The sequence below is a fragment of the Plodia interpunctella genome, chromosome 27 (assembly GCF_027563975.2).
Source record: "Plodia interpunctella isolate USDA-ARS_2022_Savannah chromosome 27, ilPloInte3.2, whole genome shotgun sequence".
Classification (NCBI taxonomy): Eukaryota; Metazoa; Arthropoda; class Insecta; order Lepidoptera; family Pyralidae; genus Plodia; species Plodia interpunctella.
Genome location: NC_071320.1, coordinates 2075008 through 2092071, shown reverse-complemented (window position 1 = coordinate 2092071; position 17064 = coordinate 2075008). Strand labels below are relative to the sequence as shown.

General features: G+C 37.3%; 1 protein-coding gene across 1 annotated transcript in view; it reads right to left on the bottom strand.

The window, feature by feature from the left end:
- The window catches only part of LOC128681403 (uncharacterized), a 33749-nt gene extending 18292 nt beyond the window's left edge, over positions 1-15457 (bottom strand). The window contains exons 1-3 of the mRNA XM_053765263.2: positions 15032-15457; positions 12955-13087; positions 10446-12706 (exon numbers count right to left, since the gene is read on the bottom strand). Of these exons, the coding sequence (XP_053621238.1) occupies positions 10446-12706; positions 12955-13087; positions 15032-15140 (2503 nt within the window). The 5' untranslated portion in view covers positions 15141-15457. The remainder of the gene's footprint in view (positions 1-10445; positions 12707-12954; positions 13088-15031) is intronic.
- Positions 15458-17064: the final 1607 nt, after the last annotated feature.

Here is a 17064-nt window from a genome sequence, read left to right as displayed (position 1 = left end):
TAACTAGGTCAAGGTCAATATAAAACAAAGTATTATATAGTTATTTATGTACAAATAAGAGCATAAAACTTTTTAGCAGCTTCCGCCAGGTGAAAGAAACTGCAACTCTGTTTTATATCAACTAACTAATGTAATAAATGCGAAAGTAAATTTGTTTGTTACCTCTTCACGCATTATGTACTGGTACCAATTTTTTTGAAATTCGGTACACGGGTAGAAAATAACCTGGAATAACACAGAGGGTATTTTTTATCCCGAAATTCTCACGGGAGCGAAGCCCCGGGGCGCAGATAGGTAACTATAAAGATATTTCCGCCATTTTACATATTTCAAAAATAAAAAAATCTGGTCAAGGACGAACCCAAGAAGTGCTGGCTTAATGCCGTCAAGGATGATATGCGTGACAACAACGTTCTGACTGTGGATGCTGTTCGTGCAAAGTGGAGGAGAAAAAGTGAGAAAGCGAACCTTGGATTACGACGCTTCTTCTTCTTCTTTGCGTGTCGATGGCAATTCAACACTCTATTGGGTGCTACCTAAATATAATCTTGCCAGAATCGGGCCACTTCCATGGCTTCATCGGAAGCTGCCATCAAGTCAGTCAGAGTACAGGTGGTTGGACACTCGGGACAGGCGAGGAGATGAGCCATCGATTGTGGGGAGAAGCCACAATCCCAAAATATCCCTTTCTCAAACTTTACACAACCCCAGCGAAGTCAGGGTGGGACATTTTTTTAGGCTTTTTTTACTAGACTTATTATTAGGCATATTGCCTTGTTCCAAGTTCAAAATCTGACACACGGTCAAGCATACACCACGTAGCCAGATTGTCTTTGCACTAACGCTCTTTAGCTGCGCAAGCATAAAAGTACCCTATGTGATATTCCAGGTTATATTTTACCTGTGTACCAAATTTCATAACAATACGTAGATTGCGTGAAAGAGTAACAAACATACACTCGCAAACTTTCGCATTTATAACATTAGTAGGAAGGGATATACGGGTATAATTGTAGTCCAGACCATATTTTAACATCTAGTGCTTACAAAATCATCAGAACAAAGCCACAGTTCCGGTTAGGTTTTTGCTGGGCCCCGTCCTTTTGTTGGTATGAGGTCGGTCGGTTACATCATCGAAATAATAATAAGAATAAAACATATGTACGGAACAAAATAAATCCGAATGGAAATGCATAATTTCGTTTTCCGCATGGTTCCTTGAATTTTACTTGATTTATCTATTTTTTAGTTAATCGCGTAATCAATATATATATAAAACTCTTGCGGTACTGAATGACTGATTGACAGACAACGTACAGCCGAAACTACTGAGCGTAGGAAGCTGAAATTTGGCATGTAGGTTCCCTGGGGAGTGTAGATGAGCACTAACAGATGGAAATTCTACTCCGAAGAGGGTGAAAGGGGTGAAAAACTTTTATATGAAAGTTCTACACTGTTGAAGAATTTGGATTTTGGTTATTTACAAAAATTAATGAATACGTATCTCAGATTATTCTGAAACTTAACCCTCATCAACCCCTTCAAAAGGGGTGTGAAAGATTGTATGGAACTTATTACAAAATTCAAAATAAAAAGCTGAAATTAAACATACTCTTCATCATTTTTCTTAAGTAATGACCGAGATTTTACTATGAAATTCACGCGGGCTAAGCCGCGGGCAAAAGATAATAATTTATATAGGTGTTCTTGGCGGTGTGTTATATAGATGTTCTCATGAATGGTTAAATGAAAAAAAATCTAATCTCCTTGAACCGAAAGTGAACAAGCAAACAAACAGCCTAAAACGGCTCCAGTTTTAATACTATTATATTACAATTGAAAAACTAATACGTACTGGGTGCATTTTCCACAAGTATGACTCTGGATCCAAAAACAACCTGCACTAAGAGCGGGACAAAAAACAGATTCACTCTCATTTTCACTTCTCACTTCACTTTACACTTCACACTCACTGAATCCCATATCACTTTTGTTCACAATCATTTTACTAAATTAGTATATGTCTTATTCAAATTTATGCCATTCGAAATTCGAAAATTAAAAATATTTTTTTTCTCACAATACGACCAATTTCATTCTAAATTTGAATTTGTATTCACAAATGTTATGAAATTAACATGATCTAAGTGTAATGGTTATTCAAATAGATTGTTATTATTCTGACGTTAGTTATTCATAAGTTTTGTTTGTATGTTTATAGTTTTTGGGTCAGTAGGGTCGCGGCGCGTAACATAGTACAACTGAACAGTAGCAGTATTCGACATAAGTTTATATGTGAATGGGAACCAGCGGACAGCATAGTATGGATGTGACAATGCACTTGATGCGCTTATACCGGTCGGTGTGTAAGGGCATTCGATTATAGCATTTTTTTAAAATAGAAAATTCAGGGACAAACTTGAAGCAACTTAGTTATTTATTACTAACTCAATTATGTGTATTATCCCATTTAGTCAGAATATAACCATACCTATATGTATATTTAATATAATAATAACCAATAGTCATAATTATTGAATACGAGCTGCACCCCCAGGCGTCGCTCGATCAATTTCGAGATAAAAAGTATGGTTTATTGGTTATACTATGGTTTATTTTACACGTTAATTAAATTCTAGATTATAAGTTTAATAACAATAAATTTTGCCTGAAAGAGTAACACACATAAACACATACTTCCTCACAAACTTTCGCATTTATAATATTTGTATGATAAATGGAAACCGTCGAACTGAAAATATTAGACGTTTTTTCTGCACTAACACTTTCGTGTTAAAAATGTGTTTTATATTTTACTACCATAAAAATAATAATCTTTAGGTTTAATATTTTCTAACTAGCTTTTTTATAATTAAATTAGTCAATATTGTCTTTTTATTCTAAAAAGAACAGAGTTACCTAAAGATCTAAAAGCAAGAAGAACAAAAAGGAAATGGCGTTTTATTAGCGGTGAAATGTGATGAAGTTAATAAATAATGATCATTCAATAATCGAACATAAAATATGTTCTTATACTTACGTGCATTTATGGAATATTCGTTTTATTTTTGGCCAGTACTATTAAACGATTCCATTTTTAAAAATCCTAGATATTAAGGAATGTCCACATTACGCCATCGCATCAGATTAGGCCGCGATAACGTCTACGCGAGCCATTGTCTTAGAGATTTTAGCAAAAAGTCGATATATCCGACCATTGTATGAGAACCTTACTTTACGTGCGGCGTTAATTGGGCAACGTATGCGCCCTACGGGTGTAGTAATTTTTAATTATAGTTTTTAATAGGCCTCTTGGGAATCACCTCTACTATGATATAGTTACTGTAGAGCAGTTAATATATGTTTTTCTTTAATTAAGTTTGTCTGTTAGTTGCTATTAATTAACCAATTATTTAACTTTATTCGTATTTTAAGCTCCTATTAATTAAATTTGTGTAATTTTTTCGATTGATAAAACTCAAAATGACAGTATAAAATCTCGTGATTCTTGCGCTGTGTGTTCTCAATAATATAAAAAATGTGTATTTTTGAAAAGGATATAATTGGACTCTTTATTAATACAGCCTATCAATTAGAACCACCACCGCGACACATCCTTCAATTCAAACTTCCTACTACATGCAACTTAAGCTTTAGCCCGCTGCTTCGCCCGCGTAAATTTCCCACGGGAACTTATTTTTCCGGGATCAAAGGTATGTTCTTCTCCATACTTCAAACTACATGTATACAAAATTTCAAGAAGATTGGTTGAGTAGATAGAGCGTGAAGAGGTAACAAACAAATAAATAAACTTACTTTCGCATTTTTTTAAAAAAATCCAATAAATATTACTTACATATTGTTGTACAATTTCTAAATTCCCTAAAATTAAAAACGGAACATTTTTTATATACACTAAGTTTCCAAAAACATACAGTCAAAAGATTTTCGTATATATTTTTCCACTAAGTTTCCATATTTTTTTAAAACAATGATACAGATTCAGCTTTATCTAGGCGATAACGAATCATGCTGACGTGACGAGGGTTCATCATTGTCTGGGCTGGACCTTGAGGTCGACACAACAATGTTAGGATGTTAACACGAATATATATCATAAATAGACCACGTATGAAAGGTGAAACTGATATAAATCGCTCTATTGGGTGCTGAATATATTCTTGCCAGAACCGAGCCACTTCGATTGGTTCATCGGATTTATATTGTACTAGCGACTCGCCCCGACTTCGCTCTGGTAACACCATAAATAAAAAGTAGCCTATGTCACTCCTGAAGGTTTCGCCTATCTCTGTGCCAAATTTCAGCTAAATCGGTCCAGTAGTTTTTGAGTTTATTCATTACAAACAATCCTTTTTATAATAATAGTATGGATTTATATTAGTTAAAAATGAGATGTAAAAACGTAGTTTTGTTAAAAAATATCGACTTATGATTTGCTAACACAATCAATCAAATTAAGCGCAATCGATCAATTTCTATAAATAAATCTAGTTATTAATAAATAAATATCTCTTCTTCATAGTCGTATTCCTCATGGCTGAGGGTCGTGGTCATTACGTGGTATAAAACACACACAACAACTTTCTTGGCATTATTAATGGAGTGGTTTGCCATTGCCTTCTCCATTTCACACACAAGTAAATAATCAACCAGTGTGCAGGTTTCCTCACGATGTTTTCCATCATCGGAAGCAAAGTGATGGTCGATGAAAACTACTATACATGAGTCAGTTTGGTATATAAACTCATGTCGGACGAGTAGGATTCGAACCAGGGACCTTTCGATCCACAGGCGAGCGTCTTAACTATTGCACCACCACTGCATAAATATATATAGGAACAAATCGTACTGATTCAGTTCATGCCAAAGTAAGTTCGAAACTTAAGATAATAACGTAACGATATTATATTTTATAACATACTAACTGCCCGTCCCGGCTTCGCTCGGGTAAAAACACAATAAATTATACACCTGAACCTTCCTCAGGAACCACACTATCTATTGGTGAAAACCGCATCAAAATACGTGCAGTGGTTTTAGAGTTCATCGCGAACAGACATACAGAGAGGATAGGCGCGGCAGAGGACTTTGTTTTATAATATGTAAGGATACATATTTAGACAACCAGCAGGCCTACCATCAACTTTAACGACTGTCCATTAACTTTGTCCATTCAAATGCGACTCAGTTCAATTTAGGAACCTAAAATGATTCGTATTGATACTATTAAGTCGATGGTACGAATTAGCTATGCAGATCAGTTTAGGTCGAAGTGGATCGCGTTACGAGATGATGGTAAGCCCTATGGTCAATCTAAAAAAAGATCATTTTCCAGCTTAACGAGACCAAGGATCGGTTAGCGGATGACCTTTACTCCCTCTCCTCTATTCTCTCTCTCTCTCTCTCTCTTTCTCTCATGATGATAGAGTTCGACACTATTTCATATCAAGTATTGCAGTCGGACATGATGACCAATTCACACAAAACTAAACTATAGAAGAACCCCTCGACTAATAAATATATTTCAAATACCCTTATGAGTCAGCAAAAATAGCAACCATTAATGTTTCCGTATAAAGAAATCTAATTTGGCACCTCCGCGTCGGTATTTAAAAGCGAATTTGTCTTTTTTTCGACTGGCTAAAAACTTTGGGTTCGTGAGCTAACCGATATGACCTCGTCGCATCCGTGGCCGTCTCGAGGAAGCAATTTGTCTCCCTACGAAGGGATTATTAATTATTTACTTGATATAATGCTTAAATAATTAAAATCTAGATCCAACTAGGTGGATTTTTAATATTCATTTCAGCTACGACCTCGGTGGCGCAGTGGTAAAGTGCCTCTGAACCAAGACGTCCCGGGTTCGATCCCCGGTCGGGTCATCTGATTGGCCCGGGATCTATATATGTATTTGTTATAAAATATAGTATCGTTGAGTTAGTATCCCATAACACAAGTCTCGAATTTACTTTGGGGCTAGCTCAATCTGTGTGATTGCTTTTAGTACGGGAGCAACTCTGAAATCGCGAAATACAAATCAGCTGTTCCATACGAAATTAACTACCTAACTTGAGGAAAATTTATGGATCAGCTGATTATTTTAAAAAGTATCTCTGATGTGACTTGTAGTGGAATTGCCTATGTCAGTTTGTTTCTCGATTATTTAGTACTCGGCTTAATGTCCCAGATTTCAAGTTACAACAAAAATGAATGCTAAAAACATTAATTGCGATCCTCACATCTCAAAATACAATGGCGAAGGTCTCAAGTATGATATAACATGAACAATAAGTTTCACAGATTCTAAGATCATATCTGATTCTAGGTGTGTGGTGTGAGGGGTAAGATTTAGGGGAATAAAGTTAAAATAAGAATTTTAAAATAATGAACTCTCTCTCTGTCACTCTTTGTCTCAATGATAAGGTTTCGCATTTTAAGATGCTACCGCCTGCTTATCAGCTGTCAAGGTTCTTGTCCCTTAGTCGTCTCTTACAATCAAAATCAAATAACCGAAAACTTGACCTTCATAGGCAATTTTTCACGTGAAATTTAATATTACATAGTAATTTCTCAAAAAGCTACGAGCTACTGGCATTTCGGAACGACCACTGCTGAGAAGAAATGCCGAATGAATCTCATTAGAACAGTGTTGGTCCCGCCATTGGTCATGACCAATATCTAAGCCCTTAGCCTTTTGGCATGCCATAAGGGCTTAGATACCATTATTGTTACTGACATAATTTTTCAGATAGTATACAAAGTATATTCGAAATCTATATACACTTTTTTTTTTAAATAGTATGTTTAAGTGTCCCACTGCTCGGCAAAGGCCTCCTTTCTGCTTCTCCATCGGGTGCAATATGATGCCACCCCCCGCAAAAATCCCTCTATCGTAAAACCGAAAAACACACACTCATAACGAAATCTCGAAAACTACTGAGCCGTGGATGAAGATGAAATTCCATCCCCAAGGGGGTGAAATAGTGGTACACTTCCTTTACGCTTGGTTATTATAACTTGTGCCACACATTCTTATAAATAGTAAATTGCAAACAGTACGCGCGGGCTAAATTGTTTAGACCTTCGTTATAAAGCATTAAATTGAGTAAAAAATCTGGTTGTCTTGTGGTGTGATATATGGGGTATTATTTGGGTATATAACCTTCGAATTTAATTTTTTCTAGATTGCAGATGGAGATTAGATAGCGCTGAAGTTTTGATTTTCGATTGACTTATTGAAAAATATTACGTTTTTGCAAACTAAGTTTCTCTATTATTATTACTATTTAGGGACGACCAGATGGGCGATCAGTCCTCCTGGAATTACTGGAACCATTTAACCTCAAATTTCTCTAAGTCTGTATCCGAATAAATACCTATATTACCCTATATACCCGTGCGAAGCCGAGTCGGGTCGCTAGTCTTTTACATAAGAGTAAAAATATAATAAATTATATACCTAAAGCTTACTCAGGAAAGTAATGGTGGAAACCGTATAAAAATTCGCCTAATAATTTATGAGTTTATCACATGCATACAGACAGACGCGACAGGGGTACTTTCTTACATAATGTTGTTAATAACTATCTTTTCAACAAAATTTTATTAAGAAATGTATAAAAAATAAAATTATTTCGTATTTTCCGAAAACATGATAGGAAGAGATTAAAATATTTCCCTGTTCTAAAATTGTGACCAAATTATATCATAATAACGGCTGAACCCAGGCGTGATGGCCATTACGAAGGTCTTGTGTCACACAAGCATAGATGGGTTTACGCCCAGTGTTTGCCACGTTTCTTCCCAAAAAACCGGGCGCAACCCCATCTACAGATGAGTTTACGCCCGGTTTTTTAAGAAGACTTTTTAGGAAGAAACTTGACATGTATTATCTACATTAGGACTTGCGTGACACAAGTAAAAACATACATTGCTAATGGAAATATTGTCTAGCTTGTGCTCGCGACTTCGTTCGCGCGTATAAATAGTCGTTTTCAGGATAAAACGGGACCCATTTACTAAAACTGCTGTCCATTCGTTTATGTATCTCATGAACTAATGATGTGAGACAGTTGAAATTTTAACATATGATGTAGGTATTTCTGTTGCCGCTATATCAAAAAAAAATCAGAATAAAATAAATATTTATGAAAGCGGTAAAATATCACATTTGTTGTCTTAACCCGAGGCCCTAAATTTCACACATTAATAACAATGACGTCTGTATTATCAGTATGGCGGCGCCAGACTGTCATCGAACAGTTCGCCAAACTTTATCGGATTCGGTATACGTTGCTGGTTTTTCATTGCGGTAAATAAAAGCACTCATACTAACTGCGCGATGTTCACGCATTCGCGTCGGCGTGCGTCTGAGCTCGGCGACAGTGTAGAGCTGGCAGGAAACTGAGGCCAAAACTACGTGTAATAATTTACTTTCAGAATATTTATTTTTGAATAAATTAGCGCCACCTAGTTACCAAAACGTGAACTAACAAGGGCACGCATAGAAGGGACCGCAATGGTATTCCCATAGCAATATCGCTGAGAAGGACACACAGACAATACAATATATAGTTAAAACAATGAGCAATTAGTTTTATTTTGTCATTAATTAGATACGGAAGCTAAGTTAAGACATTAGGATATTTGTTTAATTTTTTTGCGTGTAAGCATTTATAATGCCGGGCTACACACGCGGTTGGATGCATGGACATTGCGCGATTCGTATGAGAGCTTTTATTTAACCGCAATGAAAAACGAGCAATGGATAATTCGACGAACTGTTTCGCGTTGATGTATAGCCGGCACAATGCTGGGTATTTGTACAAGTTTACAGAAGTTAATAATGACAAGGATTCTGTCTTAATCCTACTACCAGACTTAAAAAAAAACTAAGTACCTAAAGTACTTTTCTGCTCAAATTTATTCACTGACTAGATGTAGAATTTTGTGATATAATATTGCCTATAGTGATAATGTGCCTTTGGTGAAATAATTTTTGAAATCGGTTAGGTAGTTTCGAAGATTACCCGCCTGAAACATACAAACTCCCTCACCGTGTAATTTCATTTTGTTCTATTAATGAGAACTTAATCTATAATTTTAGAAAGATAGTCTGATAGTCTACTAGTATGTTGGTCAAACTGGTCGTGATGTCGTGGGCCGGGTCGTGAATCTATTGTGGTTGAGCTACGCAATAGGTGACCCATGCTCGTCAACTCGTGAACGGGTGCTGCCAGGAGGTCAACTGGTCAGCTCATTTTTCATATATTTTTGTGTGATTAATTGTGTTTTACATCTATTTTTTTTTATCAGCACTCGATCACAATCACAACATGTTTTTGTATACTTTTTGACTATGTACTTTATGTACTTTGTTATACTACTCGTATTAGAAAAAATATAATAGTAGTAAAAATATAGTAGTAGTGGCATGATAGGGACCAACACTGTTCAAATGAGTTTCTTTCGGTATTTCTTCTCAGCAGTGGTCGTTCCGAAGTGCCAGTAGTTTGTAGCTTTTTGAGAAATTACTATATCATATAAAATTTGTCATGAAAAAGTGCCTGTGAAGGTCTAATTTCTAAATGAATGATTTGATTTGATATGAGCCATAGACTGGAGATTCTTCACATAGACTATAAGGCTAGCAAGCTATCAATTCCACAACTCTCGGCTCTGTCTATCCCGTAAGGGTTAAAGACGTGATACTGTATGTCCTATTAACCCTACTAATATTATAAATGCAAACGTTTGTAAGGATGTATGTTTGAAACACAATCTTTCACGCAAAATCGTGTTATTAAATTTGGTACACTGGTAACCTGGAATAACACATAGGGCACCTTTTATCTCGAAATTCCCACGGGAGCGAAGCCCCGAGGAGCAGCTAGCATGTACATAATTTTCACACATTCGGTCAGTTACGGTCCGGAGACAAAAACAACGGGCGACCTCTAAGCGGGCGTATTGTTTTGTTATCTGTTACATCGTCGGCATAACCTTTGATTGGTGGGTTCGTTAAAATTGTTGAATTCGAAATTAGCTTTGACCGCGACATCGCCTGCGTGAATGTCTCACTACTGCACATGAATCAGATTGGTATATGAACTCAGGTAAACGATTACGATTCGAACTTGCGACTTTACGATTACAACCTGTGGGCGAAGTGCGGGTTAGCATTTCACTTCACACCACATCAAATCGATTTGAAATGAGACACAGCGAACCAATCACATTGCGCCATTGTGATGCAACGACAACCATACTGCAATGTCATTGGTTCGCTGCGTCACACTTCGAATCGATTTGATGGTGAGAAGTGAAAATACAAACCTACAGTTCGCCCTCTGATGGTCCTAACCACTGGGCCACTGACCCTTCGACAAACGCGCATGATGACAGAGACATAAAATAACACTCACCTTTATAAGAAATCGGTCTGCCGTATCCTCGATGTCCGTAATCCCCAACGATAACTGGTCTGGAAGTGATGACGTCACCACCAGGCCTCGCTATATAACTTGGCACATTCATTGGTTTGTCCAATTCGTACTCATACACAGGCTTGATATTTGGCCTATCATAGCCAGTTTCATTTGGTCTAACACCAGGTTTGCGATTATTTTTTGTATCTTCATTAATATTATTATACGAGGGTGCATCGTTTGGTTTCTCATCATAATAAGGTCCATCTGGTCTGTTGGAATAATCGTTGCCGTGACTATATTGTCCGTTACTTCCATATGATTGACTGAATGTTTCTTGATACGGCTTATTTCCATAAGGCTCATAGTTAGGTTTAGATCCGTAAGGACTGTTAGATATACCATATCCGCCGTGATCATTTTGAGGTTTATTATATGCATTATTGATATCAAACGGTTTTTGGCCGTAAGATCCACTAACATCGTAACTTGGTTTATTTCCATAGCCACCGTTACCATCATGTAATGGCCTATTCCCGCCGTAAGGATTATCATTAATCGGCTTATAACCATATGAGCCGTCACTGCTGCCAAAAGGTGGTCTATTTCCACCATAGGAAGCACTCGGTTTGGTATAAGTAGGTTTTAACCCATAAGATCCATAGCCATTAGTACTATCATCATTATTGTAATCACTATTAAGATGACTTTGACTACCATCAGGTTTGTCATTATATGATGGTTTATCGTTATAAGTTGGTTTATAATACCCTCCACTAGGTTTCTGTGTAGTATGAGAGCCGTAACCAGGACTGGTATCCTGATTGGAACCGTAAGGTCTATTATTTTGAGAGTCACTCAAAGAACCTTGATTAGAACTGTATGATCCTTGACTAGATCCGTGAGAACCTTGACTACTACCGTAAGAACTTTGACTAGATCCATACGACGCTTGACTACTGACGTACGAAGCTTGGCTAACCCCATAAGATCCTTGACCATCATGTGATACTTGACCACCGTAAGGATCCTGACTGATTCCGTAAGATGGTTTCTCATCATTCGGCTTTTGCGATCCAGAATTTGGTCTATTACCTTGATCATAACTTCCGTATCCAGGTTTCTGGATTTCATCATCTGGTCTTTGAATACCATATCCAGGTTTTGGTGAATCGTGCACTGGTTTTTGAGGTCTATAAACAGGATCGTGTGGTCGATAAGGGTCATAATGGGTTATATCCGTTATGCTACCAGTTCCATAATATTGTGACTGACTGTGTGAGTGTGAATAGGAGTTTTGACTATGGCTGTTTCCGTAATAACTTCCTTGATTCCCGTAACCATAATTTGGACCGTAACCTGAATGTACAGGACCATATTCTGGCCTCAATGGTCTATAAGGCTTATAAGGTCTAGGTGGGTCATTTATTTCGACATATATTGAATTATCATGGTTTTGGCCATAGTTACTGGCATATTGAGTGTTATAGGAATAGCTAGGGTGGTCATTAGGTCTTATTGGATGGTAACTAGGTCTGCTTGGTCTATATATATCTGGAGGACCTATTGGACCTGATGGATGACTAATATCATTTTGTATATACGGGTCGGGTCTAGTCGGGTATACTTGGGGTCTTATGGGATAATCTTCGGGAGGTCTAGGCTTCCTGTTAGGTCTAACAATGTAGTGGTAATCTGGCTTTTCAGGTCTATAAGGGCCTACAAATTCTGGTCTTGGTCTTTGACCGTATAAATCTGGAATATCATCTTCGGGCCTCGATGGGTAATGAGGATCAGGTCTCCAGTTTTCGTATTTATTAGGCTTATATTGTTCTTGAAACTGCAACACATCGTCAGGTTTCTTTATAGGTTTATAAGGGATATCTTGTGGTCTGTGATCTCCGTAACTGGGGGGTCGATCGTAAAGAGGTTTGGAATTTGTGTAGTCATCTGGCCTGTCGTCAATGTGGTTGTAAGGTGGTCTGTGACTGGAGTAAGGTCTTATATCACTGGAAATGTAATCGTCTGATAGTGGATGTTTCGGTTCATCGTCATCTGGTCTGAAGACTGGTCTATGATGGGGTCCATCTTCTGGTTCATCAAACTGAACTTGGATAGGGGTAGGAGGTGATTGCTCACACAATAATCTTCGGACATAGACGTCATAATCTGGATGCCGTTTGAGGAGACCTCTATCTTTTATCTCTTTCTCTCCGAGGTTACTCAGGTTGCAGGTTGCGTTGCCTTTCGCTCCAACGCTGAAACAAGTTTGCAATATTTTGAATGTATTTATTTTCTATTATTACAATTAAAATAAATTTCTTATGACACGCACACTATTACCAAACTCAGCCAGATGCCGAAGCGAATAATCGCACATTGCGTAGTTTGTATGCGAGCTTTGAAATACCAGCAATGTATGCCGTATCCGCCAAAGTTCGGCGAACTGTTTGCCGATAGTTTATAGCCGGCATACATAAGCGCCATCTTAAAATATTAAACTTACCCATAATCATAAGTTTGACACAGTTTGTCCTGCTTGCAAATTTGCTCGCACTCTCTTGTGGTTAGTTCCGACACGTTGCGGTAGATGGCGTCACTCGGCAGTTGCTCGCCGATCGATATCCTTTCGAAGCAGTCTGAAAATACAAGTTTTGAAATATGTGAATATTAATTTCATAGTACTTATTTTACGTATAAATAATACTAACTAAGAGCCAGGCCTCATTGTTGACGTTACGTCGACTTAGCATGATGCGGCTTCGTTGTCTCCATAGGTTTTGATACTGACGTGCGTTGATGTCGGTCGACGGACGTTAAAACAAAGGAGCTCTACTGTGTCGCAGTTTTTTAAACCGTACGTCTATGCACGTCATAGTCAAAATTTATATAAAACAACGAAGCAGAAACGGGGTACGTCAAAATAACGGAGCAACGAGGCCGGTCGTGTGTTTGGAAGAATTGTGAAGACGGTATTTTTTCTTATAATACTCCGCCAATTGTAAAACAGATAATTCATCTGTGACCTCTCATGTGTGCATGTTCCCAGTTTCGTTCGCGGTTGTGAAGCCGCGAAGCCCAGGGTTAGCGTAAAAAAACCTTAAAATGTTGAAGATTCGCCTGTGGTTCTACAACCAGCCGCCAGTCTGACGTCAACCCTCCTTAGGAATGCTATTGTTACCTATCAGCTGCCTAGCCTGTATTTCCCTTAGTCGCCTCGCACGACATCCACTATATTATACATATTACACTAGCAGCCCGCCCCGGCTTCGCTCTGGTGAAAGCATAATAAATTATGCACCTACTCGTAAACCTCCCTCAGTAATCAAATTATCTTTTCTTCACCAAAAGATAGTGTGAAGTAATTTTTGAGTTTATCGCGAACAAACAGACAGACGTGGTAGATGATTTTGATTTATAATATGTAAGGATATATCACGTTTGTCGTTTGTCTGACGTATGTACCTCCAAACTTTATGAAAACAACCATGCATGGCTTTACATGTTGCTGACTGTACCATAGACTAAATGGTCTGCCATTTAGTTGCGCTAGAGTTCGCCGGGAATCGAACTGGGCCTAATAACCGTAACTTAGTTTGGAACAAGACATTGAGAAATCTAGATGTGACCGGATTTTGTGTAATACAAACTTTTGGTTTCACACGACTAGTGATGTGCTACAGAGTGCGTGTGGTTCCCCCGCCCTACCACTCCATATCCTCCTGTGGATGTCGTACGAGGCAACTGGGGGAAATTGTCTTGACTTCTGACAGGTAACAACAGCATTTCCATAGGACGATTTTACAAAAGACGTGAGGCAGGTCATAAAACCATAGTCGAATATTTGTAGGTACCTATATTTATTTATTAAACTTTATTGAAAACTAGCTTTTGCTCGCGCCTACGCCCGCGTGAATTACATAGAAAAATCTCAGTAATTTTTTTATCGCGTACTCTGTAGGACATATATGATTTAAATTATGATTATACTGGTAAACATATATGATTTAAATTGGCATTTTTTCTCATCTTTAGCTCTATTTCCTGTTTTCCGCTGCGTGTCTCGTCCCGCAAACTTGTCCAATCCCGCTTCCTGCTATGTAATGTAAATATCCCGTACCGTTTCCTACATATTGTGCCGAATTCCGAGGTATTTGATTCATTATTAGTTTTTCAATTATCCTACGGTAACCTGACCGGGATGAAATGTATCTAAGATGTTAGCCCGGTATATAAGGTACCTACATACCAAATTTCAAGCAAATCGAGTTATGCGCGTTCAGACAGACAGACAGATAGACAGACAAAAATTTCCAAAACTATATTTTCGTCATGTATATCAGTAACTAAGTATATTCCATGAAGAATTAAAAAAAAAACAATATACAAGTTTGACCTTTATTATATTTTGTTATATAGTTAAGTACTCTGACTGTGTTCATGTGTACAAACTTATATATCGATTAAACTTTATTGAATTGTTATGTAATTACTCTTACTGTTTTATAAATAAAGTAACAAATAAAGCGGTAAAATACAAGAAAAACATCAAAAACAAATTTCAAGAATTAAAATCTTCTTACCTTCTATAGAAGTGCCCAATTGAGAATCGATAGTGAGGGTCTGCACAGCCGCAAGCAAAACCGGGCACAAAACTAACACACCAAGCATTGTAACTGGCCGTTTCACCATTTTACACAAACCAAAACGCCATATTCAAATATTGGCATGAAACAAAACCACAATTAAGAACAATTTAATATTTCATTCCGGGCAATTAGAAAATCGAATATAGATAACGGTTCAAAAAGTTCGCAATTCGAATCTCAAACGCCCGCCATGATTCCCACGGGCGGAGACAATAAACTACTTTTTTAATTGGGCAAAGGAATTCGCACACGTCCGTCTTGGCTTGGTTTTGCAAATCTTGTGGCGCAAAGTTAAATTTTCCTTTGGGTGTGCCTGACATGGTCCGGTGGCCAGGATACTTCCCTCGGTTAGTCTCGTGTGAATCAAGTGGGTCAATCACATTACAAGTACTTATTGACCACAGACCAACACTGATCTAACTTATAATAAGGCAAAACTTGGTTATGTATTCATGTTTATGGAGTATATATACAAATAGTCTATTTAAACAAACAATCTTCTTAGTCGTATTCCTCAATCAATTTCTAAGAGAGCTTCCTTTGATCTTCCATTACTTTTCTAAACAATGTGATGGCAATATATGTCTGTTTCTATTACACCCTACAAGATCATAGAAAATAATAATAATACATTATACTTAGTTATCCCTCATCTCTGCATGTTCACGGTTGCGTACGGGATTGGGAAGCCGCGAAGCCCGGGGAACTTTAAATTTTAAAGATTCGACTGTAATTTTACCGCCGGTTGCCCGCCTGCCGTCAACTCTCCTTTCCTATCAGCTGCATAGGCTGTGTGCCTTAGTCGCCTCGTACGACATCCACGGGAGGATATGGAGTGGTCCTATTCAATGGCGGATCTACACGCCACTACATATACTTGATTATGATCGGTTTATTATGTGTGTATGACGTCATGTTATAGTTCAAGTATCCATTTTTTTTTGTTTCCGCTACACTGCTGGCCAGATAATTATCTGATAGGCTAGTTATCTTGACACCGTATACTAAAACTTTGGACTTCCACAATTATAATCGAAAATAAAACGAAGCCGGATCAATGTTAATGAAAACTATATTTCATGTAAATGTTAAATAACACCTTATTAATTAAATTTATTTTAAAAAACAAAGATTTTTGACACAAGCATTTATTGCTGTCAGAGAGATCTTATTGCATTCAATGTGTGGAATAACACATACGGTGCTTTTTATTCCGAAATACCCACGGGAGCGAATCCCTAGGGCGCAGCCAGTCATTCAAATAAGTTTCAACTTTGTCGATACGATTGATTTTTCAGCTAACGCCACAGACGAGTCACAGGATACATTTCATAGTCTCAGTGGTCGCATATAACAAGGGTTCCCAACTATACTGCTACAAACAGTATTAAAAAACAGATTTTCATTAAATTATACTTTTTAATGTTGAACAACAATAAAGTACACAAAACACTGTTTTCAGGCGCTCACACATATTATTGAACAATTCAGTCAGTGCAGCGAAGCCGCAAAATTACGCGTACGCGGCAACGTGTTAAAAACGTGTTTTTTTCATGTTTCTTTTTAATGTGATATTGTTATAAGATCTTTTCTTCCTTTTATAAATACTGTAATAGGATACACATGTACCGTTGTAATTAAATAACAATAAATAAAAAATTCTAAAATACTGTTTACATTTTGCTTCTCAGACCTAAATATACTTTATTTCTGGTAAAAAAAAGTTGGCAACCCTACAGACATATAACCACAAAATTCTATTAACCACAAATTATCAAAATCCCATTTGGAGTTTATAAACCTCTAGTGTTTTTTACCTTTTCATAAGATTCTTATCAAATGATTATACGTTACATTTCAGTTTTTGATGTATCATTTGTGGATTGTTAGCAAATTAGGGTTTTTCTTTATATAATAACTGTATTTTGGCGAAACGGTCAGTAAAGGCGATAATTTGTGATGGTTCG